The 26,476-nt window shown below is 37.4% G+C and overlaps 1 protein-coding gene across 1 annotated transcript; it reads left to right on the plus strand.

Moving 5' to 3' along the window:
• Positions 1-791: 791 nt before the first annotated feature.
• Positions 792-24,589, plus strand: LOC127437085 (GTPase HRas-like). Its single transcript, XM_051691737.1, has 6 exons — positions 792-925; positions 12,226-12,367; positions 17,717-17,895; positions 19,602-19,761; positions 21,708-21,832; positions 23,921-24,589. The coding sequence occupies exons 2-5, from the start codon at positions 12,257-12,259 to the stop codon at positions 21,825-21,827; spliced, it is 570 nt and encodes a 189-aa protein (XP_051547697.1). The 5' UTR covers positions 792-925; positions 12,226-12,256; the 3' UTR covers positions 21,828-21,832; positions 23,921-24,589.
• The last annotated feature ends 1,887 nt before the right edge of the window (positions 24,590-26,476 follow it).

A 26,476-nucleotide genomic window follows, 5' to 3' on the forward strand; every position in this document is an offset into this window, starting at 1 on the left:
GTGTCCATTCTGATTCCTAAATTTGTTATAAAGACAGTTTGAAAATATTCAGTCAGCCCCAGCAGGTCGATATGATGTCGTCTTTTGAAGTGAAAACTATCAGCAAAAACATATTGATAGTACTTATACCACACTTCGTGCGTGTGCCTGTTACTGATGTTAAAAAGAAATTTCCAATTTATCAGCTTCATGAAAGCTAGGGCGCGAACCAGCGAATTCTACTATGGCGAAGACGTAGCTCATGAATATTAATTACGTTTCATCTCGCGAACCCAGTAGGCATAACGGATTGTCTGAAAGGCAGACTGAAAGCTAAGTGGACGCTTGGTTCATGAATATTAATTAAATCACATCGCTGACCCTCCAAGATTCAATACTGTTGGATTGTATGATTCGGAAAATGACATTGGCAAGTGTGGTAAAAAAAAAATTGTGTATTTGATGTGACATTTTAAAGAAATGTATATTGTACAGTGGCAAATACCACATATACATAAGAGTTTGAACGAATTTCTCATTTTGTCAACTCATATGTTCGCACTAAAAATATGTAATGTATTTTCTCTGGAAATTTTGTTAATTTTATAGTGTGAGATTTTTATTATTATCAATATGACGTACAAATAAAAATTACAAGTAAAAAAAAAAAAAAAAACGTCACCAGTACCTACTTAATATTCATATGCTTATCCTTGGCCATAGTAGGAATGGAAATCGAGCTGTCTGGGCGGTTCGGTGTGTCGTGTGGGGCTGGGCGTAGGCTACCACACACACACACACACACACACACATACACACACACACACACACACACACAACTACAGGGGAGCACATTGTTCACAGTGTACTGTCTGCAATATCTATTCCAGTCCAGAAAAATCTCGAAATAAACTATATCGGCTGGAGAGTTTTCGGGGTTTCAAAGGTAAAGTGAACATTTCTTGGCTTTAAACGCATAAATCCTTTGATTGCAATGTAATACTGTAGCATGAACAAGTGAATGAATTTACAGTAGCAATACTGAGAGTTGTTTACATATACATGTTTATATATATATATATATATTTCACACACACATGGTTGGTACATTTTGATTAGGTTTTTTTAGTGCATCTTTTTAATTGCATGAAAATGTACATGTTTGGAAGATCAGTGCACGGATGGTCTATAGATTGAAGTATTGTTGTGTAGTTTTCTTTAATCTGTGTCTTTAATCTATGTTTAAATTGTTTCTTGAATAGAAAGCTCAGATAATGTTTTGGTTCACCCTTCACAGTGAAACCTGCTCAAGCATCTAAACACTAAAATAAAATCAGTTTAGGTTGAATCAGACTCTAATAATCGATCTAAAAACTGATCATGACTTATATTACCGAGAACGTCCAGTCAGAAGATTTTACGTGTTGCTTTGAATGTGAAACTATTTGATCCCTGACATAGGAACGTAAATTATATTTGTTAAGCTTTGGTGGCATTCATGTGACAGTTACGAGTCTGTATAAACTACTAGGGTGACGCCCCATAGTACTGGACGAAAAATTACGAATTCTACTACGGCGAAGACATGGAACATTAATAACAATTAGTTCGCGCGAGGCTGTTTCCTAGCCTTCCAATGGCAAGGATGGTTTCTTGAATATGAATCAGTTTGTGTTAACGTTGCGTGGTAGTCTTCTAATGGCTTGGTTCAGCTCATGAATAATAATAAGAGCCTTCGCCATAGTAGGATTCGTAACGTTTGGGCTGTGGAAAGTAGTGTAAGTTTTCTCACAGGGCAATCAAGTTCAATGCGCTTATGCAGTCAAGAGAACTAAAGTTTGATATTTTTAGATCGTCCCTAGTAAATTTTAGGGATGCACCGCTCATGATTTTTCATGGCCGATTCCGATTGCTGATTTTTTTCACAAGCAAATGGGCCGATTCCGATTGACGATTTTCACAAGCAAATGGGCCGATTTCGATTGACGATTTTTACAAGCAAAGGCGCCAATTCCGATTGACGATTTTTACAAGCAAAGGCGCCAATTCCGATTGACGATTTTTACAAGCAAAGGCGCCAATTCCGATTGACGATTTTTACAAGCAAAGGCGCCAATTCCGATTGACGATTTTTACAAGCAAATGCACCGATTCCGATTGACGATTTTTACAAGCAATTGGGCCGATTCCGATTGACGATTTTTACAAGCAAATGGGCCGATTCCGATTGATGATTTTTACAAGCAAATGGACTGATACCAATTGCTGATTTTTTCTTAAAGCAACAGAAAAGAAAGAATGAAAGAGTTAATCAAAAATATGTTTATTTGCTCTTTAATAGGCCAAACTGGCCTTAAACGAAAAAATATCTGTAGCTGTGTGAAATTAGAGGCAACAACTGCATATTAAGCAATGATCCAAACAAAGTTGCTACGTACATGTAGCATCAGCAGTTGTTTTTGTTGTAAATTAGATTGTATAATTTCAAGATTTAAAGCAAAAAACAGAATGGTCTGACTTTAGTTTTGTAAAACTACATAAAACACATATAAATCAAATAATACATCAAATCAAGTTTAATGCAATGAATAAAACATAAATATGCTACTGCAGTTGTTTTTAAATCAAATTATATCAATATAATTTTAAGATATAATGAAATGACAATCCTACAGAACTAGGCTATATTGCCTTTATTTATGGCTTTTCTTTCAACAGTGTATGTAAGTTCTTTTTTTTATTATTCTCTCTCCCTTTTTCTCCCCAATTTGGAATGCCCAATTCCCAATGCGCTCAAGTCCTCGTGGTGGCGTAGTGACTCGCCTTAGTCTGGGTGGTGGAGGACTAATCTCAGTTGCCTGAGACTGTCAATCCACGCATCTTATCACATGGCTTGTTGAGCGCGTTACCGCGGAGACATAGCGCGTGTGGAGGCTTAACGCTATTCAACTCTCCACGTGCCCCACCAAGAGCGAGAACCACATTATAGCAACCACGAGGAGGTTACCCCATGTGACTCTACCCTCCCTAGCAACCGGGCCAATTTGGTTGCTTAGGAGACCTGGCTGGAGTCACTCAGCACGCCCTGGATTCGAACTCGTGACTCCAGGGGTGGTAGTCAGCGTCTTTACTTGCTAAGCTACCCAGGCCCCCCCGTAAGTTATTCTTTACAAAAAGAAGCATTTCAGATTTTTCAAACAGCTAGTCTGTTTCTTTTCTCATCCACCACATGAGAAGCTGAGCTGAACAAACATTCACTGTCTACACTCGTGCAGGGTGCAGACAGGTATGCTCGCGCAACTTCAGCAAGCGCAGGAAAGCATCTCTTATTTGTGCTTCAGTAAAACAACGCCTGTTCGCTTCTTCGTATCTGCACCTCGGACAGGTAGATCTGCATTTGCAATGCTACGAAATCATTAGACGGCAACATTGAAACATAATAGCATTAGCATACAAATATTTTAATAACAGTAATTTAGTAGTACCATACATATATATTTACTAGGGCTGTTGATTTAACTCGTTAATTCAGTGCGAGTAATTATATAAAAAATGTATGCAATTAATCATGTCCCCGGACCATAATAAGGAAGATTCCTACCATTGGAGAAATTCAAGCTTAAAGCACCACCTGTTTTCAGCAGGGGGCAGTAAGCGAAACTTCAGCTGTATTGGCAACGTGTAGCTGTACAGACAACAAACCATACTTGCCTTGCTTGACACTAGTGACAGCACAAGATGATTGAATTATTGTTATTTTAGGGGCTTTCTCAGCAAATATTTATATATGCGATTAATTGTGATTATTTCAATTGATTAATTGGCATCTCATGTAATTCAGTTAATAATTTCGATTAAAAATCGATTGACAGCCCTCACACCCACCAGATGGCATCACTTATTGGTAGATTTACTATTTGAAACATCTGTAAAACAGATTATTGGTCGATATCTAATTGACCCTTCACTAAGCCCCACCTTAAAAGAGCATCTGACCAATCCTGTCTTAGCAACTGTTGCCCTGCCGCAATCACTCTGACACGCATTTTCTATTTTCCAATGAGAGCTTACGGGAGTAATATGTATTTGAGTAGTTTTAAGCGCGATTTTATAAAAATAATCCCCAAAATGTAATAAATAAATAAATAAATAAAATAAAAACTTGTTTTGTTGTTGCCTGTTCATTTGTGATAGTGACACGAGCTACCCAGAGAGGTAATAATCTTAAAAATAATCTTTAAATAAATCTGGAGAAGAGCATGTTGTGGATTACACTGTGTCAGCCCTCATTCCCAAATGAATATATAACATCTGCAATGACACTTACATTTGCTCCAAGGTACATTAAAGCCTTAATGAATGTTAATTTTAATTTACGTATTGATTCAAGTCATAGTAAAAGCGATATTAAATAAACAGTTCACAGCATCAAAATGAATGTGTTGTGAGATGTTATAATCAGCTCTGTTCACTTACGCTAATGTTATTAGATGTGTAATCACTATTAAATTATGTTTTCTCTTTTCAAGTGACTGTAATAATCATTTGCCTTGATTCCGATTTAGTCTTCACTTACTCCCAAAAACTTTAGATAAACATTACACAATGTCACACTTCATACCAGCCCACGTAAAAATATGATCCATTCCGTTTATCCCATCCATTCCAATGGAGAGTTCTGCAGAGCTTGTCAGAGCGAGCAACCGTAACCAAGGGGGGCGGAGCTTAGCGAAGGTCAATTGGAAATTTCGTCTCTTCTTATGTATCTTACAGTGACCGAAATATTCATACTGTGAATGGTTTTTTCAACACCATTTAGATTTTTAGCAAGACAGAAATGTCACTCTGTGGCCCAAAACATACTGTACACAAGTGAATGCAAATGCTTTTTTTAATTTCACATGTAGTTGCGTTCTGAAATCTGTCAGTATGCATAATGTGTTCATAAGAAATTTGTAACGTAATGTGAGTATGTGTTTTGTTTTTGCAGTGTTGCTGTGCATTAGCATAAACTGCCTATTTCTATGGTTTTCTTTTTTAGGTCAACTACTGTCATGGCGGAGCGTTAGAATCTTGCTAAGCAAGTTAGCTAAAGGTGAACCGTGTAATATCTACGCAAATAGTGGCACCACATGGAATTGCAAAAATAATGATTGTTTTCAAACAGGTTTCTCAAACACTCCTTGTGTCTCCCATTGGTTGAATAAACATTGTCCCACCTTAAACTCATGCCATTGGTTGAGCCAATGTTGCAGTGTTGGAGCTGGACAGGGTGCTCAAATAAACAGCGATGCTTTGATAGTACCACAGTGTTTACAGTTTTCGTGGAAATCAGCGTACGAATGGCTTACTTATAGTTGTCTCTGCTGATTAAGCTAGGATAGGAGAAAGTATTTTAACGTTGAAAAATTATACACTAATGCTTTAAACTGTTGACATGTTTTATAGCTAGCTACCTGAAAATAACGCATAGCCTACAGTTTATTGGCACAGACATTTAAAAGGTAACTCTATCACTACCTTGAGTACTGAGGTTTGTTACCCCTACAGTAATGCGAGAATGCACGGTAAGCGCAAACATTTTAGTTTGTCTTCATACTTTGTTGCTGTCCATTAAAATGCTACTCCTTCAAAGAGCAGATGTCCCTAAATACAGTGTCAGTATTCTATCTTGTACGTTTATTCTGATGTTCCAGAGGGACCATTGAGTTTCAAAATGAGCCGTTTTTATAGCCAGTTTATGATGACAGGCTGTATATATATACAGCCCTAAACTCTGGCATATCACAAAGCTTTAAGACTAGTTCTTCAAATGGCTTTTTACCTTGATTGGTTTATTATGCACTGTATGTGTGTGGACAGTTGACTTTCACCCTTTTACAAAAAATGTTCTGTTGGTTTTCTTTATATCTCTTTGTGGCTGAATTCATGTTCTGTGAACACATGGCTTTGTTTGGTTTTCATTGCCATGTGTTCTTGTGTCTTGTCATTTATTGGCTTAATGTTTTCTCATTGTCACGTGCACTCGTGTCAGTTCAGTCGTGAGTGATACCCCGCCCGCTTTGTTACCTAGTTATCAGTTTATTTGCTTCACCTGCCTTCCCTTGTTACCCTCCTCATTTCCTTCCCTATTTAACCTCCCTGTGTTTACTGTCTACAGCTCAAAACACACAGCATGACCATAATTTGGCAACGTTTGAGTGAAGAATTGCATTCCTCATTTCCAAATATTTCTTCCCCAAAATGAAGAATCCTTAATGTAACCTTTAAGGAATCATAAACATTAAGAGGAGTCAGAATTGGAACAGGAATCGTTAAATTTTGTACGATTCCCCTCCTTATAACACCTCTGTGTTTCACACGGGCAAGCACCGCTCACATTTTTTTCAGAAAATGTAAACATCTAGATCTTTGCAGAAATTACACACTTTATTTTTTATTATGTCTTCTTATTTGAAACGGTTGTCAGAAGCATGCTTTATCTTGCTCTGAAGTCCATAGATTTAGAACGTTTCTGGGTTTGAAGTACATACTAAAGACATTACAGTATTTCACAAAAGGGTGCAAATATGTACCCATAAGACAAGGTGTTTTTTCAGGATTAGATGGTTTATTCCCAAACAATACATTACATTGGGGACTCATTAGGACCTGTTTGAAGCCACAGAACACTTCGGTTGTAATTATGAATCTTAGAGGGAAGAGTCTGGGAAAAATCCATTGGGATCTCGAGTGTCCAAAAACTTTTTGCAGTTTTGAACCATCTATGCTGGTCTCTACTGATCAAATGTTCATCCCAAACAAAATGTTCAAAATTAATTTGGCTCTGTATGTGTATTATTAATCCAATCCATCCCTCACTGTGGCCTAGTTTAGTTGAATGCATTATTCAGATGATGGTCTATTATGACATAAAATGCTCAAACATGCCACATATTGAAAGTGAAAGTTTCACTATCGCTCATCTCTACTGGTTTTGCACAAGTGCATATCAACATGAACATCACATACCACATTTTCCTAACAAGGACTTACACTGTATTCTTGTTAAACTAGATGGTAAAGCTCAACGTTATGCCTGAGCATTCTTGCCTTTTGAAATCAAAATTGCCCCCATTGTTTCTCTCCCCAAATGTCCCTGGTCTTCATGCGTTCGATTCATCATTGCTAATGCTGTGTTGAGACACTTCTTTAAAGTTTATTCTTACAAGATCAGAAGCAGTGTTTCCCACAGAATTTTATGAGACTGTGGTGGGTGGACCTCGGACCCTCAAGGGGTCCCCCGTAAGAAAATGTTGTACAATTTAAAGTTAAATGCATCTATCTGGTGCACTTTGAGAGCAAAATTAAGAGGCTAGATATATGAAGAACTTTGTGCTCTTATACGCAATTGTGTGCTCTAGTAGTGATTTAATCATAAACACATCTGTTGTATAGATATGAATTGTGATGACACGGCAAAAAGTCACACCCACAAAGCATGGTAAACGAGACGGAGTTTAACGCAGTTCACAAATGATCAAAATACAAAATCGACTAGAGCATACATTTGAGCCATCAAAGAAATGAAGAAAATGCGGTTACCTGTGTGGAATTGTTTTATTTTTTAGAAAAAATTACAAATATACTGGATGAGGAGGGCACATCATCATTTCCTTGTTCAACTTTGTAGTAGAAAAATGTAAGCTTTTAGCCAAAAATAGACCTATTTCAACTGAAAATATTTTTAGGGGCCGAACCAAACTGTAGAACTTGATGGGTGATCTCAGGACATTGTTTATCGGCTTGAAAAATCCATATTTCATGCATGGGGCCTTTAATGCAGATTTATTATCTGTTATAGCCTAACCTTACACGATGAGCCAACTTGCCCCTCAGATGCTGAAAATAGTTATGTTGTCAGAGCCGCTGTTACGGTTCAGCTGGTTTTCATGTTAACTGGTGACCTTCTTCTGTTTTACACCAGATGTGAACGACTGGCCGCAAATCATGCTTCTGACTCAATATTTTCCTCTCCATTAAATGTAAAATTACTACATGATGCTGGCATCATTGTTCAGATTAAAATAAGTGGTATTATTAGATCGAACGGCAGAAGAACACAAGATTTAATAAAAAAAGTAACCGAGGTAGGAGATTCGAACTCGGCGATCAATAATATGATCAGGGCGACACTACAGCGTCCTATCCATTTTAGCTACTAGAGAGCGATAATTTAAGAGGGCATCTTTGTATTCACATGAGTGTGTGTTCGGTGTGAAATGGTGCATATAATCCAGCAGTGTGTCCATGTTAACTTGTGCCTTAGTTTAAAAGATATTAGTCTTGGGGGCCTGGGTATCTCAGCGAGTATTGACGCTGACTACCACCCCTGGAGTCGTGAGTTCGAATCCAGGGTGTGCTGAGTGACTCCAGCCAGGTCTCCAAAGCAACAAAATTGGCCCGGTTGCTAGGGAGGGTAAAGTCACATGGGGTAACCTCCTCGTGGTCGCGATTAGTGGTTCTCGCTCTCAATGGGGCACATGGTGAGTTGTGTGTGGATTGCGGAGAGTAGCATGAGCCTCCACATGCTGTGAGTCTCCGCGGTGTCATGCACAACAAGCCACGTGATAAGATGCATGGATTGACGGTCTCAGAAGAGGAGGCAACTGAGACTTGTCCTCCGCCACCCGGATTGAGGTAACCGTGCCACCACAAGGACCTACTAAGTAGTTCCAAATTGGGAGAAAAGGGGATCAAATAAAAAAGCTGATGGTCTTGTCCGATTATGACATTGTTTGAAATCTGAATGTCATTTTATCATCAAAACGCTGCACCCAAATATTATGCAATATCATAAATCAGTCAGTAATTGAATGAATAACAAAATATATCTATGAATATATTCAGACATTAATATCGACACATCCTCACTTTTACTTACCCACTGCTCATATGTAGAACGTTCACCACAAGCCCTTCAGAGCTTTGAAAGGTCATCCGAGAATAAAATTAATCAACCCTTCTTTTTGCAGTTTGAACAAACAGTTATAGTCTGGTGGTCTGCAGTCTGGTACAGTTAGTTACACTATTAGACATAATAATCTATTGCATACCAACATGACAAACCATTTCACCAAATGTTGAAATGACAGTGAAGTCGTTGACAATTGGCAACAATGGGTAATTTTGGCTACTTGTTTTTCTGATCTTTTGATGTTGATCTACATTAATGTCACTATTTAGACCTAAGCCTACTGAGCATATGTCTGCAGTGCGCACCCTTCTTATTCCCCACAGGTGAGTGCCATCATCCGGGCTCCGCCTTCTGTGTTCGTGTAAGAAGTGCGCTCATTGATTTTTGTGCAAGTTTTATCAAGGTTTATCGCCAAACAATTGTCATGTTTCATGCTTCTTATTTTTAATTTCTTCTTTTTAATATTCTATCACATTCACCCAAATTGTACAACCTCGGTTGGTTTCCAAGGATTTAAGGGAGTATCAGTTGTACATACAAATGACTATCATTGATGAACTCTCTGCACTTTGCCTTTAATAGCTCAATTGTGTGTGTGTGTGTGTGTGTGTGTGTGTGTGTGAGTGTGAGCGTGTGCCGGGGAGTGTTTGTGCATGTGCATGGAGTTACTCATTAAGCCCACCGCTTTAGAGTCATTCAAAGTGCTAGAGAGTCTCACAAGTTACTATAGTTCCAAGAAACTTTGTGTTTTCATTAATCATTAACATTGCAGATGCACTTTTGGTGATCTCTGGTAGAGTTCACAGCCAGGATTATGGCGAGTAAATATCTAATAATAAAACTCCACACGCTGAGACTAATATAGCCAGTGCTTAGTGTCTGGAAATGTGCTGTCCTGGATAGTAACCTCTGTAAACTGTGTCCCATCTAAGAAGCTGGGAAAATATATATGTAAATGTAAGCCTATATAGGGAATTATCTCCTATCCAGTATAATGTAAAATGGAACAGAAACAATGATTTAATGATTTATTAGTCAGTAGACATGTTATGTCACATTTGTCAGGATGATGTCATCAGATTTCGCAGGTAGGGTGAGTGACAAAGAATTAGCGTACTAATCATTACTACTAAGCTGATAAAAACAGTGATGTCCTGAAACCTCATGTTACTGTAATTTAATTTATGACAAATTGTTTTAAATTACACATTGAGTTTGTATTACATTATACTCTGAACAAAATCATTAGTTCTCTCAATGTAAATCAAATCCAATTAGGCCAAAATATAAAATTGACATGCAATATACTGTTGAGTTAATGGTTCCAACAAAGGGAAAGCAGATCAAACTTGTTTGAAAAAAATCGTTCAGTTGCTGGGGTGAACACTTGTGGTCTCGTCAACTAACCAATGAGCTTTTTCTTTTACTGAAGAACTGACAAGACTTCATTCTCTGACAACAACGAATGCACTGCATATCATAATTTTTCTCACTAAAATGACAAAAGATAAAAAATAAAGCAAAGGCGGTACAGTCTGTTTTTATTGATCATAAATCCTTTACTCACTGAAAGCTGCATATGGACATACGCATTATATGGCAAGCCTTGAGAGGATAAATGCATAATCAAACATTTGCATGGTAAAGAAACTCCATAAATCGCATAATAAATCAATCTATTACAATTGTTAGAGGTAGGGATGTGCCACGGTGGTCAACTAATCAACTAGTCGTCCAACAACTGACTTATCGATTAGTGGGGTCGACTACTAACATTAACATTTTTAGTAGTGGTGGGTTTAATGGAAGACAGATCTTTTTATTTATTTATTTTTTATTTTCTCCCCTTTTCTCCCCAATTTGGAATGCCCATTTCCCAATGCACTCTAAGTCCTCATGGTGGCGTAGTGACTCGCCTCAATCCAGGTGGCAGTGGACGAATCTCGGTTGCCTCCGTGTCTGAGACCATCAATCCGTGCATCTTATCACGTGGCTTGTTGACCATGCTACCGTGGAGACATAGCATGTGTGGAGGCTTCACGCTATTCTCCGCGGCATCCACGCACAACACACCACACCGAGAGCAAGAACCACATTATAGCGACCACGAGGAGGTTACCCCATGTAACTCTACCCTCCCTAACAACCAGGCCAATTTGGTTGCTTTAGGAGACCTGGCTGGAGTCACTCAGCACGCCCTGGATTCGGACTCACGACTCCAGGGGTGTTAGTCAGCGTCTTTACTCGCTGAGCTCCCCAGGCTTCCCAATGGAAGACAGATCTTAAATTAATTGGAGAGCGTTTTTGCATGACTGATAATGTACCGATAATGAATAATAGTTTCAGCAAGAAGTTTCGTCTCTTTAATGCTTTAAGTTTAGTCCATTTATGCACCACTGCTGTTTCAGCCATCAAAGCGCCGCATCAACAATACATTACAAGACGATCACTGATGGACGTTAAATCTGATTCTGTCTAACACTTGTTTAACAAATAGTTGCAGTAAAAAGGTTTAAACTGCTTGATGTTGTGAAATAGATGTGTAACCCACATCATTATCTTGTAGTTCTGTGCTTTTGAATGTGTAGCATGGATCGCCCTGAGACTCCCAAGTGCTCTGGTTACATTGAAATGCGTCATTCTGCGTTCAGGATGCGCATTAGCAGTTTTGTGCCACTCTGTTGAAGCCTTTTTTTTTTCTTATTTCTTACTTTGAGAGATTTGTGCAATGATATGTTAGTCATTTAGTCTATATTTTTGTTGAATATCTGTTAGTTACCATGTTGAAATGCTGCGCTCACATGTTCACATACGGTACTTGCATAGAGTATGTTTCTGGCCTTATACAGTGGAAGGTGGAAGACTATTCCAGATAACATTTGGATAAATGCAACTTTAATAAGTGACTCTAGATCTTGGCTGACTACTTTGCGGCCACACTGTGAAAAAAGAAAATGACTTGCAAAAGTGCACCAGCTTGTAATAATTTGCTGATTTTAACATTTAATTGATATGTAAGGTTTTCTCCCCACAACTGCATAGTTTTAGTCAGTTTGTGAAATGTTCTGAAGAGGTACAAGATTTTGGACTTCTTGTGTGCTAATGTGAATAAAGATAGCAGCTCTGTAACTTTCATTTTTGGGTGAACTATTCCTTTAAACACTGAGGTCAAAGGACATCCCTAGGACAAAAACAATTTGTCAGGTCTCTAAAAAGGATGTGTAGCATGATTTATTGAGAATAAAGATGGTTTTTTGTTTGTATTGATTGTGTTGCTGGTTTTTCCTCAGGTGTGGAGAGAGGTTGCAGAGGAGTGAAGGAATGACTGAATATAAACTGGTGGTGGTGGGAGCTGGAGGCGTGGGCAAGAGCGCTCTCACCATCCAACTCATCCAGAATCACTTTGTGGATGAATATGACCCCACTATAGAGGTAACATGTGGTCAGATGTGGCACAAAGATGGCACATTTTATGAGGCACGCAGATATCTCAGCTTGGGCTGGGCTATATTGCTACAAAAAATGATATCTTGATGTTTTTCAGCCTATTGACAATATTCAATATCAGAGAAACCATAATATCAACCAGACAGCTATTGCAGCAAAGTAGATTCAAAAATGTTTAATGCATGTAGTAAAAATCTAGTTTAAAATTATCAGTGCATGTTTTCCACAGTTTTGCACCAAATGAAGACAAAGAATATTTAATATTCATTTTCATTTATATGCACCAATATGCAACAGTACACAGTAATACAAATATATATACATACAGTAGGGCTGTTAATTGATTAAAATATTTAATCATATTAATTATGTTATGTGCCAATTAATCACAATTAATCATATACAGTACATCAGTACTTACTGAGAAAGGCCCCTAAATAAAGATAATTTAGTATATAATCTTTAAAATAATTCTAAATGTAATATGTAATAAATATAATCATTTAGATAATTCAAATACATTATACACATACTGTGGCAGCAGACAATTTAAGCGTATCTGCAGTACAAAAATTGGCTTTAAAGTAAAACAATTTAAAAGAAGGTTCAATTAGTGAACATGAGTTAACAAGAACTAACAATGAACAATACTTTTACAGCATTTATCAATCATAGTCAATGCCAAATTCAAGATATACTAATACATTTTTTTAAATCAAAAGTTGTAATTGTTAACATTACTTAATGCACTATGAACTAACAATGAAAAATTTTGTTTTTATTAAATAACATTTACAAAGATTCTGTAACAAAATATTGTTCATTATACCTAATGCATTAACTAATGTTAACGAATAGAAACTTATTGTGAAGTGTTACAGTTTGTTTTATTTCCATATCACTGAACAATTCAAATGTTTGGTCTTGTTTTTAGGGTGCTGTTTCAAGGAAAATGGAGTTTGAAACTTTGAAAAAACGTGTTTCAAGAACCTGCATTCTGTTGTGCTCTGTTCAGCTTTCTTTAAGCGTAAAAGCGTGTCTGTGGAAGGCTGTGCTGCTGCTCTCGTTGGTTTGATGAGGCGTGTTACTTGTACAGCTGGAGCGCTGACTGCCCCCCCCCCCTCCAATATGTACAGTTGAAGTCAGAAGTTTACATACTTATGCTGAAGTCATTAAAACTAATTTTTGTAACCACTCCACAGATTTCATATTAGCAAACTATAGTTTTGGCAGGTCATTTAGGAGTCAGGACATCTACTTTGTGCATGACACAAGTCATTTTTCCAACAATTGTTTACAGACAGATTGTTTCACTTTTAATTGATTATATCACAATTCCAATGGGTCAGAAGTTTACATACACTAAGTTAACTGTGCCTTTAAGCAACTTGGAAGATTCCAGAAAATGATGTTAAGTCTTTAGACAATTAGATTCTGATAGGAGGTGTACTGAATTGGAGGTGAACCTGTGGATGTATTTTAAGGCCTACCTTCAAACTGTTTGGCCATAATAACCATCGTTATGTTTGGAGGAAAAAGGGTGAGGCTTGCAAGCCGAAGAACACCATCACAACCGTGAAGCATGGGGGTGGCAGCATCATGATGTGGGGTGCTTTGATGCTGTAGGGACTGGTGCGCTTCACAAAATAGATGGCATCATGAGGAAGGAAAATTATGTGGATATATTGAAGCAACACCTCAAGACATCAGCCAGGAAGTTAAAGCTCGGTCACAAATGGGTCTTACAAATGGACAATGACCACAAGCAAACAGAGTTGTGGCAAAATGGCTTAAGGACAACAAAGTCAAGGTATTGGAGTGGCCATCACAAAGCCCTGACCTCAGCCCGATAGAAAATCTGTGGGCAGAACTGAAAAGGCGTGTGCGAGCAAGGAGGCCTACAAACCTGACTCAGTTACACCAGTTCTGTCTGGAGGAATGGGCCAAAATTCCAGCAACTTATTGTGAGAAGCTTGTGGACGGCTACCCCAAATGTTTGACCAAAGTTAAACAATTTAAAGGCAATGCTACCAAATACTAACAAAGTGTATGTAAACTTCTGACCCACTGGGAATGTGATGTAAGAAATAAAAGCTGAAATAAATCATTCTCTCTTAAAATAAAGTAGTGATCCTTACTGACCTAAGACAGGGAATGTTTTCTACAATTAAATTATAGGAATAGTGAAAAACTGAGTTTAAATGTATTTGGCTATGGTTTATGTATACTTCGGTCTTGCTGACGTTGAGAGGGAGGCTGTGCTCCTGACACCAGCGTGTCAGAGTTTGCAACTCCTCTCTGTAGGCTGTTTCATCATTGTCAGTGATCAGACCTACAACCGTCGTATCATCAGTGAAAAAAGTATTAAGCTCATCCGGCAGAGAAAAAGTGGAGTTCACGGCGGAGTTTTACTTCCCTTTGAAGTCCGTGATGATATTAATTCCCTGCCACATGCTTCTGCAAGATTGAACTGTCCTTCAATCTTGTCTCTGTACTGGCGTTTGGCTGCTCTGATAGTTTTGCGGAGGGCATAACTGGCTTGTTTATGCTCCTCTGCATTCCCGGAATTAAAAGCGGAGGTCCGCGCATTAAGTGCCGCACGAACATCACTATTAATCCACTGTTTCTGGTTAGGGTAGATACGTATTGTTTTGGTTGGCACTACATCATCTATGCACTTCCTGATGAAACATGTTACGTTATCAGCATAGACCTCGATGTCGTCATCAGAGGCGGACCGGAACATTTCCCAGTCCACGTGATCAAAACAGTCTTGCAGCACAGAATCTGATTGGTCTGACCAGCACTGGATCGTTCTGAGGACGGGTGCTTCCGGTTTCAGTTTCTGCCTGTAAGCGGGAAGAAGGAGAACGGAAGAGTGGTCTGATTTGCCAAATGGTGGTCGGGGGAGGGATTTGTAGCCATCCCGGAAGGGAGAGTAGCAGTGGTCCAAAACCCGGTCCCCTCGTGTGTTGCAACTGATGTGTTGGAAGTATTTCGGTGCGATTGACTTGATGTTGGCTTTGTTAAAGTCACCGGTCACAATGAACGTGCCCTCAGGGTGCGCGGTTTCCTGCTCACTTATACTCCCATACAGTTCCTTGAGTGCCCGGTCTGTGTCGGCTTGTGGGGGGATGTACACAGCTGTGATAATGACCGCTGTGAATTCCCCATGTGCACTTGCACACTGTAGTCTGGCTTTTTTATGGCGGTTTTGGAGCAGTGGCTTCTTCCTTGCTGAACAGCCTTTCAGGTTATGTCGCTATAGGACTCGTTTTACTATGGTTATAGATACTTGTCTACCTGTTTCCTCCAGAATCTTCACAAGGTCCTTTGCTGCTGCTGTTCTGTGATTAATTCGCACTTTTTGCACCAAACTACGTTCATCTCTAGGAGACAGAATGCGTCTCCTTCCTGAGCAGTATGATGGTTGCGTGGTCCCATGGTGTTTATACTTGCGTACTATTGTTTGTACAGATGAATGTTGTACCTTCAGGCATTTGGAAATTGCTCCCAAGGATGAACCAGACATGTGGAGGTCCACAATTTTTTTTCTGGGGTCTTGGCTGATTTCTTTTGATTTTCCCATGATGTCAAGAGGCACTGAATTTGAAGGTAGGCCTTAAAATACATCCACAGGTACACCTCCAGTTCAATACACCTCCTATCAAGAAGATAATTGTCTAAAGGCTTGACATAAGTTTCTGGAATTTTCCAAGCTGCTTAAAGGCACAGTTAGCTTAGTGTATGTAAACTTCTGACCCGCTGGAATTGAGATATAGTCAATTATTAAAATGATATTCTCATGTCATGCACAAAGTAGATGTCCTAAACGACTTGCCAAAACTATAGTTTGCTAATATGAAATCTGTGGAGTAGTTAAAAAATTAGTTTTAATGACTTCAACTTCTGTAATATGTAAACTAAACGTGTATGTAAACTTCTGACCTCAACTGTATTTTGAATATTCAATATATCGCCCAGCTGTTATTTATTTAAAAATTACACACTTCAGCATTAACGATAGCAAATGAAACATGCAATATTGCTTGTAACGTATTTTATCCAATATTTACAAAAAATTCACAAAACAAACATTTTTATTTTCCATTGTTAAGGCTGTTGATTTATTTCAGATCTGACACAAGGGGAGCTAAAGGCCAAAATATACTTCAGTTTGCTGCGTGGCGTTACATCCTGAAGCAAATGTAATCCTCAGCACAGTAAGTGCGGACTGTCCGCGTTCAGGCTAGTATTTCTAGACACGTGGACAGTGCGTGTCTTTGTGCATCGTCTGCGCATGCGCCTGCTGTTGACTCTGCTAAAAGAGCATCACAAAGCATTTTTTGTGTGAATGTGTCAAACGCATCTGTATGCGCTCACCGACGAAGGGGTTTACTTTGAAAGAGTGAGCGCTCGACCGTACGCAACTAAGTTATCCTAAAGTTATCCTATCCTTAACGCTTCTGTTAATCGGCCAAACACTAGCCAATTATGCTGCTTGGCCAATATAGTGGTCTGTCACTACCTTCCACTTCCCTGTCTCTCTTCGACTTTCTGCACACAGCTTGCACATGCAGTGTCAAATAAATCTCAGGAGTTTCCCCTCGGCCTGTGATTACTCCCAGTGAGAGGACGTGTTTGTGTACGTGCATGAGCTTGTCCCCCTCTCACTCTGTATTCTGTTTTCCTGCCACGCCCGTCTCTGGACAAACAATGTGCCGTTTATGGCTGCTTGCTCTCTCTCTGCACTCACACACATTAGCAGATTCTGCTGTCTAACGGGACCCAAGTGAACCATCCCTACACTCTGCAGTTTTGTGCTGCAAATCATGCGTGGTTATTAATGGTGCTTTCTGCGTTATTGCTCATACTTATGAGTGAGGGATTTAAACAAGCCCTTAAACCTATGTATTAAACTACTACTACATTTGTGCTACACATATGAATGATACTTCAAATCGGGGATAGTTCACCCAAAATTGAAAGTTCTTTGCAAACCCTCATGTTGATCCAAACCTGTAGGACTTTCTCTCTTCTGTGGAACATGCAATGAAAGTGAATGGTGACTGAGGCTAACACTCTGCCTAACATCTCCCTTTGTGTTTCACGGATGAAAGAATGTCTTGTGGATTTGGAACAACATGAGGGTAGGTACATGATGAAAGAATTTTCATTTTTGGGCAAACTATTCATATAAGAATGCTTCAGTTAGTTTGACCTTAGGAAGTCAGAGTGAATACTGTAGTAGCTTTCAGATGTACTGTATAGAAAATATGGTGTTCTTAACGGATCTAAACAAAAGTCAATTTGTCTGGGTGTGTCTCTGTGCAGGACTCATACAGGAAGCAGGTGGTGATTGACGGGGAGACATGTCTACTGGACATCTTGGACACTGCAGGTCAGGAGGAGTACAGCGCCATGAGGGACCAGTACATGAGGACAGGGGAGGGCTTCCTCTGTGTCTTTGCCATCAATAACACCAAGTCCTTTGAGGACATCCATCAATACAGGTGTGTGTTTGTGTGTGTGTGTGTGTGTGTGTGTGTGTACAGTATATATCCTTCAATTCTCATTACAATGGAAGCATAATGATGACAAATGTCTTTGATACAGCTGAGAAAAAAATATTTTAACTGACGTCCACGTCTCCACGTCTGAAACCAACAATCCGCGCATCTTATCACGTGGCTTGTTGAGTGCATTACCGCGGAGACCTAGCGTGTGTGGAGGCTTCACGCTATTCTCCGCGGCATCCACGCACAACTCACCACACGCCCCACGGAGAGCGAACCACATTATAGCGACCACAAGGAGGTTAACCCAAAGTGACTCTACCCACCCAAGCAACCGGGCCAATTTGGCTGCTTAGGAAGCCTGGCTGGAGTCACTCAGCACGCCCTGGATTCGAACTCACAACTCCAGGTGTGGTAGTCAGTGTCAATACTCGCTGAGCTACCCAGGCCTCCCCAATAACCATTTATTATTTAAATTGTAAACTATTTACTATACTGCTTTTAAATTGTTTACTTGTAATACATATATATATATTTATATATTTGTGTTGATTTAAAAAAAAAGATATTGCATTACAGTTTTACTGTGATACAGTAAAAATAACTATCATTTACTGTATTAGTAATACAGTAACAAAATACTGTATTACAGTAACGAGAATCTATTGAGAATCATCATTGAAAATAATGAGATTTAAAAAGGTAAAAATACTATATCAATGCATCCAGAAGTTAAGAATGACATTTAAAAAAATTACATTATGAAAATGAGAATGTGGGCAAAAAATTTGCTTAATTTGTCATAACAATGCAAACAAAAAGAAAACACTTGAATGTTTTTTGCGATATTCATCCTAACAGCAGTAGTTATACCGTAATCACATTTGCATTGTTTCTGTTACACATTTTCAGACATTTTCTGACATTTGTCTTGCTGTTTTTTGTATAACTACATTTGATGTCAAAACAGAAGTAACATGGATCACACCGTTGGATCCATCCCAGAATATTCAGTAGTTATACTTCTCAGGATGGCAGAAAGTGAGACAGAGCATTTATAGCACAGTGCCAGAGAAATCGATCCCAACTCAATTAGACTGAAGGAGAGAGAGAAAGAGAGAAAGAGAGCTTTCAAGGACATGAAAGGAAAATGGAGAAGCAAGATAACTGAATTATATTAATCAGCTTGTTATTTATGGGTAATGGGGTCTAGATAATGGATTTTTGAAACATGAAGTGCAGTACATCATGGGGAATAGTAATGCACTGTTTAATATCAGCCTATAATAGCAGTTGTGTATAAAAAATTATTTTGTGTTATACAGTTTGTTCCACTTTTGATTGCAAAAAGTTTGAGATCGAGAAAGCTGCAGGTTACCAAGCAGAGTCTAAAATTACTAGACTAAATGGGCTTAGAACACCTAACAGAACATATGCTTATGCTAAAAAGAAAGCTAGAGAATGGAACCAAATTAAGGTGTCTCGAAATGCAATTTTAAAAGTTTAAGTTCTTTTAATTTGACACGGCATCTTAAAAACTTGGCACTCCTAAATAAATGCATAAAAAAATCATGTTCCAGAAGTATCAATGTTTCAAAATCGATCTGCCTGCTATAGTTTTGACTAGTTTCTTTGCTTTTTTTATGTTTGTATCAAACATCGTCACTTGTTATTTGACCATGACATTTTCTCTCTGCTCACAGGGAACAAATCAAACGAGTGAAGGATTCAGATGACGTGCCCATGGTGCTTGTTGGTAACAAATGTGACCTGCCAGCACGGACAGTGGACACACGGCAAGCACAGGAGCTCGCCCGAAGCTACGGCATCCCCTTCATTGAGACCTCCGCCAAAACCAGACAAGTGAGTCAGACGGAAGGGCGGAAGACTTTCTGTCCATCATTTCTAAAAGATTGTTATATGAATGAAAAAAGAAATTATTCCCCCAAATATAAAAATACAGTCATTGTTCAAAACCTGTAAAACTTTCTTCTTTTTTTTTCTTGTGCGTTGTATTCCAAGTCTTCTAAAGCCAACGATAGCTTTGTGTAACAAACAGATCAAAATAAAAGTCAATATTCACTGATAGCTTTCAAATCTCATTCACATTTACGTTTTTGAAAATGTGGCACATGCAGACGTGTCACGCCAGGTTTGACATCACTGATGACACTCGCCATTGGTTCTCACATTTCCAAGTGCAAGTTTGAACAAATTAGATTTTATTAGATTTTCTGTGAATTTTCATTTTTGGGATAATTATTCCTTCACAGGTTTGTTTATTTTTAAAAGGTTGCAATTTTAGAAATTCCCAATAAATAGGCAGATTATTGCACTATGATATTTCAGTGTCATACCTGTAAATAAACATTTGAAAAGGTTTGTTTTCTTCCCCCATTTGCAAATAGTTTTTGTCTTACTTTAGACATAAACCTCACCAAATTTTTTTAGATTTCTCAGAAACAAGACTTAATACCTACCTTATGTCTTTCTGCTTCTCAAGTAATTTTTTTTTTTTACCAAATATTTTACAAAAAAAGAAAATGATTTTTGCTGTGTAATGATTTAATAAAAATGTGTTTCATTTTAAAATCTTGTACGTTGTTTTTCAGCCAAACTTTTTAATTGGTGTAAATAATGTTTTAAATAGAGAATTTCTATTTATAATAAAATAATGTACAAGATCTGTTAATTGTATTTTCTAAGCAAAGTTAATGACAAAACTATAGTTTCATTTGGTTTTTAAAGGGATAGTTCACACAAAAATGAAAAATCTGTCATAATTTGCCCAGAAATGAATATTTCATTTCTGTAGGTCCATGCAATTCAAGTGAATGGTGACCAAAACTTTGAAGCTCCAAAAAGCACAGAGTCAGCATAAATGTAATCCATAAGACTCCAGTGATTAAATTAGTGTCTTCAGAAGTGATATGATAGGTGTGTGTGAGAAACAGATCAATATTTAAGTCCTTTTTTACTATAAATTTTCCTCCCTGCTCAGTCAGTCTTCACTTTCACATTCTTCTTCTTGTGTTTTTGGCGATTCACATTCTTCATGCATATCACCCCCTATTGGGCAGGGAGAAGAAATTATAGTAAAAAGGACTTAAATATTTATCTGTTTCTCATCCACACCTATCATATTGCTTCAGAAGACATGGATTAAACCACTGGATAACTTTTATGCTGACTTTATGTGCTTTTTGGAGCATACAAATGTTGGCACCCATTTACTTGCATTTTATGGACCTACAGAGCTGACATATTCTTTTAAAAATCTTTGTTTCATACACATCTTGGATGGAATAAGTGTGAGTAAATGATGAGAGAATTTTCATTTTTGGCTGAACTATTCCTTTAAGCTTATAATTACAAACCTTCAGAGGTCTTTAAAAGTTCCTACAGCTTCTTTGGACTTGCAGTATTTAATGCAGTATTTCTCTTCTTGGCCACCTACACACACACACAGACACACACACACACACACACACACACACACAGTGTGTGTTGAATAACACTGCAGGGGATGACTCATTGGTACTTTGTGTTGTGTCAGAATGCCGAAGACTGCACGAGAAAGACCACACTTTAATCGCCAGTTTTGCATATTTTATCAATAGCTGTAAGTTTCCATGTAGACTTGTACGTAGAAATGGCCATGTTATGCAAATCTAGAGATTGTGTTATGGCACACTTGTCAGTCATCTAAAACAAGTTTTGTTGCCAATTACAGCTCAAGAAATCAGAAGATAAGAATTGAGGTTTTGAGTTTGCATATTTCATCATGACTGGGGTTAATATCTCTGCAGGGTGTGGAGGATGCGTTTTATACCCTTGTACGAGAGATCCGTCAACACAAAATGAGGAAGTTGAACCCTCCAGACGAGAGCGGACAGGACTGCATGAGCTGCCGTTGTGTTGTGTCGTGATCAAGGTGCCAAAATACACACTTACACATATAATAGGGTATGCCTTTTTGTGTTATAATTCTGTGCGCGCAAGGGAATATTTTCAGCACACAAAAAGGTATTTCACACATGTGCAAACTCAGTTTGTAAAGCACTGATTTCACTGTTAATTTTTATAGGTTTGTATTTTAGTCATAATTTTGCCTTGATGAAAACGTCCTTTAATTAATCAGTACTTTATCTTGTCATATTGTCACTGATATGTCTTTATCTCACGAGTGTACATCATTTTTTCAAAAGGACTATTCTATGATTACTATTTATTTTTGTTTAAAGATAAAAATACTGAGTGCTTTAACAATTTCAAGTGTAAAAAGCTCAAATGACATGCTAAATACTGACTGGTGTACAATAAACGTTAATCTCTGGAAGATCTGGTAGGTCAGAGCTGATAGAATCGCAATTTGATCTTTTATCCATGACAGACACGCAGCATATACTGCAAATCACAACTAACAATCACTTCGAAAGCTTGAAAGGGTTCTTATCGCTACCGTTTAGACATGTTTTCATGAGATTTGCCCATGTCTTCACTAGAGATCAACCGATATTGATTTTTTACAACCAGTACCAATTATTTTAATAATGTCCCATAACCGATATACAGGATTTAATAAATATTAATACTTTTTGCACAGTGGTAACAAACTATTCTTTACACACCACCAGACTGCACCATTTATCTGTAGATTCAATATTTAAAAACAATAACAAATCAAGCAGAAAAGCGTAAATATCATTTAGTGTAAATAACTATAACTGATATGCAGGACCAATTGTAATAATTGTTTTATTTACACCTTTTTGCAAAATGGTAACTAATTGTTCTTTACACATCTATAAGATGGTGCGATTTTTCGGCAGATTCAATATTTATAAAACAATAACCGATTAAGTTAAAAGTGTAAATATCGGTTAGTGTAAACATAAATAACCGATTTATGCAGAACCAATATTTAAGCATTGTTTTATGTGTGCCTTTTTGCACAATGATAGCTTATTATTCTTATACACCCACCAAATGGCAACATTTATTAGTAGATTCGATATAAAAAAAACAATAACCCATTAAGTTAAAAGTGTAAATATCGGTTAGTGTAAACATCAATAAATGATTTGTAGAACCGATATTTAATAAATCTTTTATTTACGCCTTTTTGCACACTGATAACTAATTATTCTTTATACACTCACCAGATGGCGCCATTTATCGTTAGATTCGATAATAAAAAAACAATAACCGATCAAGTACAAAAATTTTAAAAGCGGTTAGTGTGAACATCAATATCCGATATGTAGAGCTTATATTTAATAAATGTTTTATTTTCGCCTTTTTGCACATTAATAACTGATTATTCTTTATACACCCACCAGATGGCAGCAATTAGCAGCAGATTCAATATTAAAAAACAATAACCGATTAAGTACAAATGTGTAAATAGCGGTTAGTGTGAACATCAATAACCGATATGTAGAACCGATATTTAATGGGTTTTTTTCGCCTTTTTGCACAATGATAACTAATTATTCTTTATTCACCCACCAGATGGCACCAATTAGCAGCAGATTCAATATTAAAAAAAACAATAACCGATTAAGCAGAAAAGTGTAAATATCGGTTAGTGTAAACATCATTAACCGATGTGCAGAAACGATATTTAATAAATCTTTTATTTACACCTTTTTGCACAATGCTATCTTAATTATTCTTTATACATCCACCAAATGGTGCCATTTATCAGTATATTCGATATTAAAAAAACAATAACCGATTAAGTACAAAAGTGTAAAAAGTAGTTATTGTAAAAATCAATAACCGATATGTAGAACCGATATTTAATAAATGTTTTATTTTCGCCTTTTTGCACAATAATAACTGATTATTCTTTACACACCCACCAGATGGCACTAATTAGCAGCAGATTCAATATTAAAAAACAATAACCGATTTAGCAGAAAAGTGTAAATATTGGTTAAAATGCATCAGTAAAACCAATAATCGGTCGATCTCTTGTCTTCACCCTTGTAAAGAATATCTTGTTTTTTTTCCTTAGCTGACTTGCATGAGTTGGGAGAATGTGACCCACGGTTCCTTACGGCACACTGGACCAGATTGGAAAGACTACCATGTCATCTGAAAGCGACTGTTAACGAAAAGCAGGCAAAGCCAAACATTTGAAACTGGAAGGAGCCTTGATTTGACCACCCGGGTGACCTCTCTGGATGTTCACGTCTGTCTGATAAACACCACTAATGACTTACTCGTTTATGTTCTTTATTTGTTACCCCAGTGTGCTAATACTGGGTGGCTCTGTGGATTTCTGCTAAATTATTATTCTTGAAGTCTCAACACTGGTCTTTAATGGACTTGGTGTCTCTCATGACCTCAGTGTCATACAACAAACCTTCCTCAGCTCAGATTGCAAGGACTGGACACTAGTGACCTCATCCCATGTCCCCTGACCCCCCTCAGTCGCACCTCACGGAAAGCATATCCGGTTGGGCAGAAACTATGTATATTATTCTGGAGGAAGTCTCTCCTTTTTTAAGAGTTAGAGATATTGGTTTCATTTCACATTCAGGTTATTTAACAACGTTTGTATATAAGTGCTTTGTTGAAATCAAAACGGGAGCATTATTTATGTGTGATGGTTCATGTGTATGTTACAAAAATACTTTACTAAATTAAAAAGGCTGAATGGATTTTCAGTAATAAAACTGTTGAGCTGTTTAAAGCCCCTATTGTTTGTTTTGTAATAATGTCTGTGGGACATTTATGTCATTTGAATGATATTTGTGAGCAAAAAAGGGAGAGCATTAAGGGAAAAAGAAAATGCCATCCCATCCCGAAATAAGTACTATAATTCAGGGCTTATTTCTTGAAGTGAAGTCATAATTTGACCCCCCCCCCCGCCCCCCCAAAAAGGGCAGGAAACAGTGATACTGCGCCCCCAGTGGTCTCCATGGAAAGTCTCAGGTGACGCAATGCTGAAATGGTTCATAAATTGTTTCCCTTCCATTATTCCAATAGTCATAATATCTGGTGCTCTTAATATCATTACTTAATTATAAACCATTGTGTTTACTACAGTGCACTAATGTCACCAGATCCCTGCAGAAAGAGAAGTGAAGGTCTTCACTGTGACCATAAGTAATCATTGTAATCATGTTTTTTCCAAAGCGAGGACATCTAAGGACATCCTCTCTGGAGTAACCTGGAGTCAAGGGTTGTAATGAAGGCCATAACAATCGTAGATAATAGTTTGATATATCATCACAATGCGTCTTTTTCGTCTTGTAGTCGTTATCGTAAGACAGACTGTAAAATCTCTTTATCAATGAACAGTTTCATCAGTAATTTTGTTGACAGTAATTTTCCATATTCTCCAAATGACCCAGCAAACACAAAATGTTTTACAATATTTCAAAACATTTTAAAGTTTTGTTGAAGTACAACTTTGTGAGCACCTAAATAAAAAATTAAGAAACCACAATAAAATAATAAGTTTTTTGTCTATGTTTATAAAACAACTTGCAAACTAGCAAAGCTTAAAAACATAACAATAATGGCAAATCTCTGAAAAAATAAAATAATTTACTTTGAAGTACCAAACATTATACTTAAAGAAATATTTAACATTCAATACAAGTTAAGCTCAATCGAGAGCATTTTTCTTATTGGATCACATTACACATAATATATACAGTACTGTGCAAAAGTCTTAGGCACATAAGATGTTTCACAAAAGCATTTGTCTTAAGATGATTATTTATATCTTTAGATTTAGTGTCAATAGGAAATATAAATGTTAGACTCCTAAACATTACTTTTGCAAATAGAAAAGATTAGAATAGAAGAACAGGGAGCCCTGCAACAGATGTTATGGCCCCCACAGAGCCCCCCACTGGACATTGTGTCAGTCTGAGATTGCATAAAGAGACAGAAGCAATTGAGATTAAATAGACAGAAGAACTGTGGTGAATTCTCCAAGAAGCTTGGAACATCCTATCTGCCAACAACCAAGAAAAACTGTGTCCAGGTGTACCTAGGAGAATTGGTGCTGTTTTAAAGGCAAAGGTGGTCACACCGAATATTGATTTAGCTTTTTTATGTTTACTGGACTTTGTATGACATTAAGTGATAAATGAAAACTATTTATGTCATTATTTTTGAAGACATCTTCACTATGCAACATTTTTCACAAGTGCCTAAAACTTTTGCAAGTACTGTATATACAAAATTACAAAAGTAAAAAAAAAAAAATAAGATAAGGCCAGACAACCAATTACAATAAAATACATACACACAGACATACTTTAAAAACACTTACATTGTCACAAGTCACATAGTCATAATTCTTAGACCACTATCCATACTTTTTTTTCCCCTTCCAAAATAATAAGTAAATAAAATAAAAATAATGTATTCCACTAGTTACAATTTAAGTCATTGGTAATTAGAATACAGTTACTTTCAAAAAGTATTTTGTTATTAAAATTTTTATTGATTCATAACTTAACACAAAAAATACAACAACATCTATATAATGAATCAAAAACTTTAAACATTAAACCCCCACTATATCCCCTCCCCCTACCAAACTCTCAAC

This window comes from Myxocyprinus asiaticus, chromosome 48 (genome assembly GCF_019703515.2).
Source record: "Myxocyprinus asiaticus isolate MX2 ecotype Aquarium Trade chromosome 48, UBuf_Myxa_2, whole genome shotgun sequence".
In the NCBI taxonomy this organism is placed as follows: Eukaryota; Metazoa; Chordata; class Actinopteri; order Cypriniformes; family Catostomidae; genus Myxocyprinus; species Myxocyprinus asiaticus.

What these genes read in the sequence shown, in the direction of transcription:
- LOC127437085 (XM_051691737.1), top strand. Translation starts at nt 12,257, where the DNA reads ATGACTGAATATAAACTGGTGGTGGTGGGAGCTGGAGGCGTGGGCAAG. An exon ending in AATATGACCCCACTATAGAG is followed by an intron (nt 12,368 to 17,716) that starts GTAACATGTGGT and finishes GTCTCTGTGCAG; the next exon opens with GACTCATACAGGAAGCAGGT. An exon ending in CCTCCGCCAAAACCAGACAA is followed by an intron (nt 19,762 to 21,707) that starts GTGAGTCAGACG and finishes ATATCTCTGCAG; the next exon opens with GGTGTGGAGGATGCGTTTTA.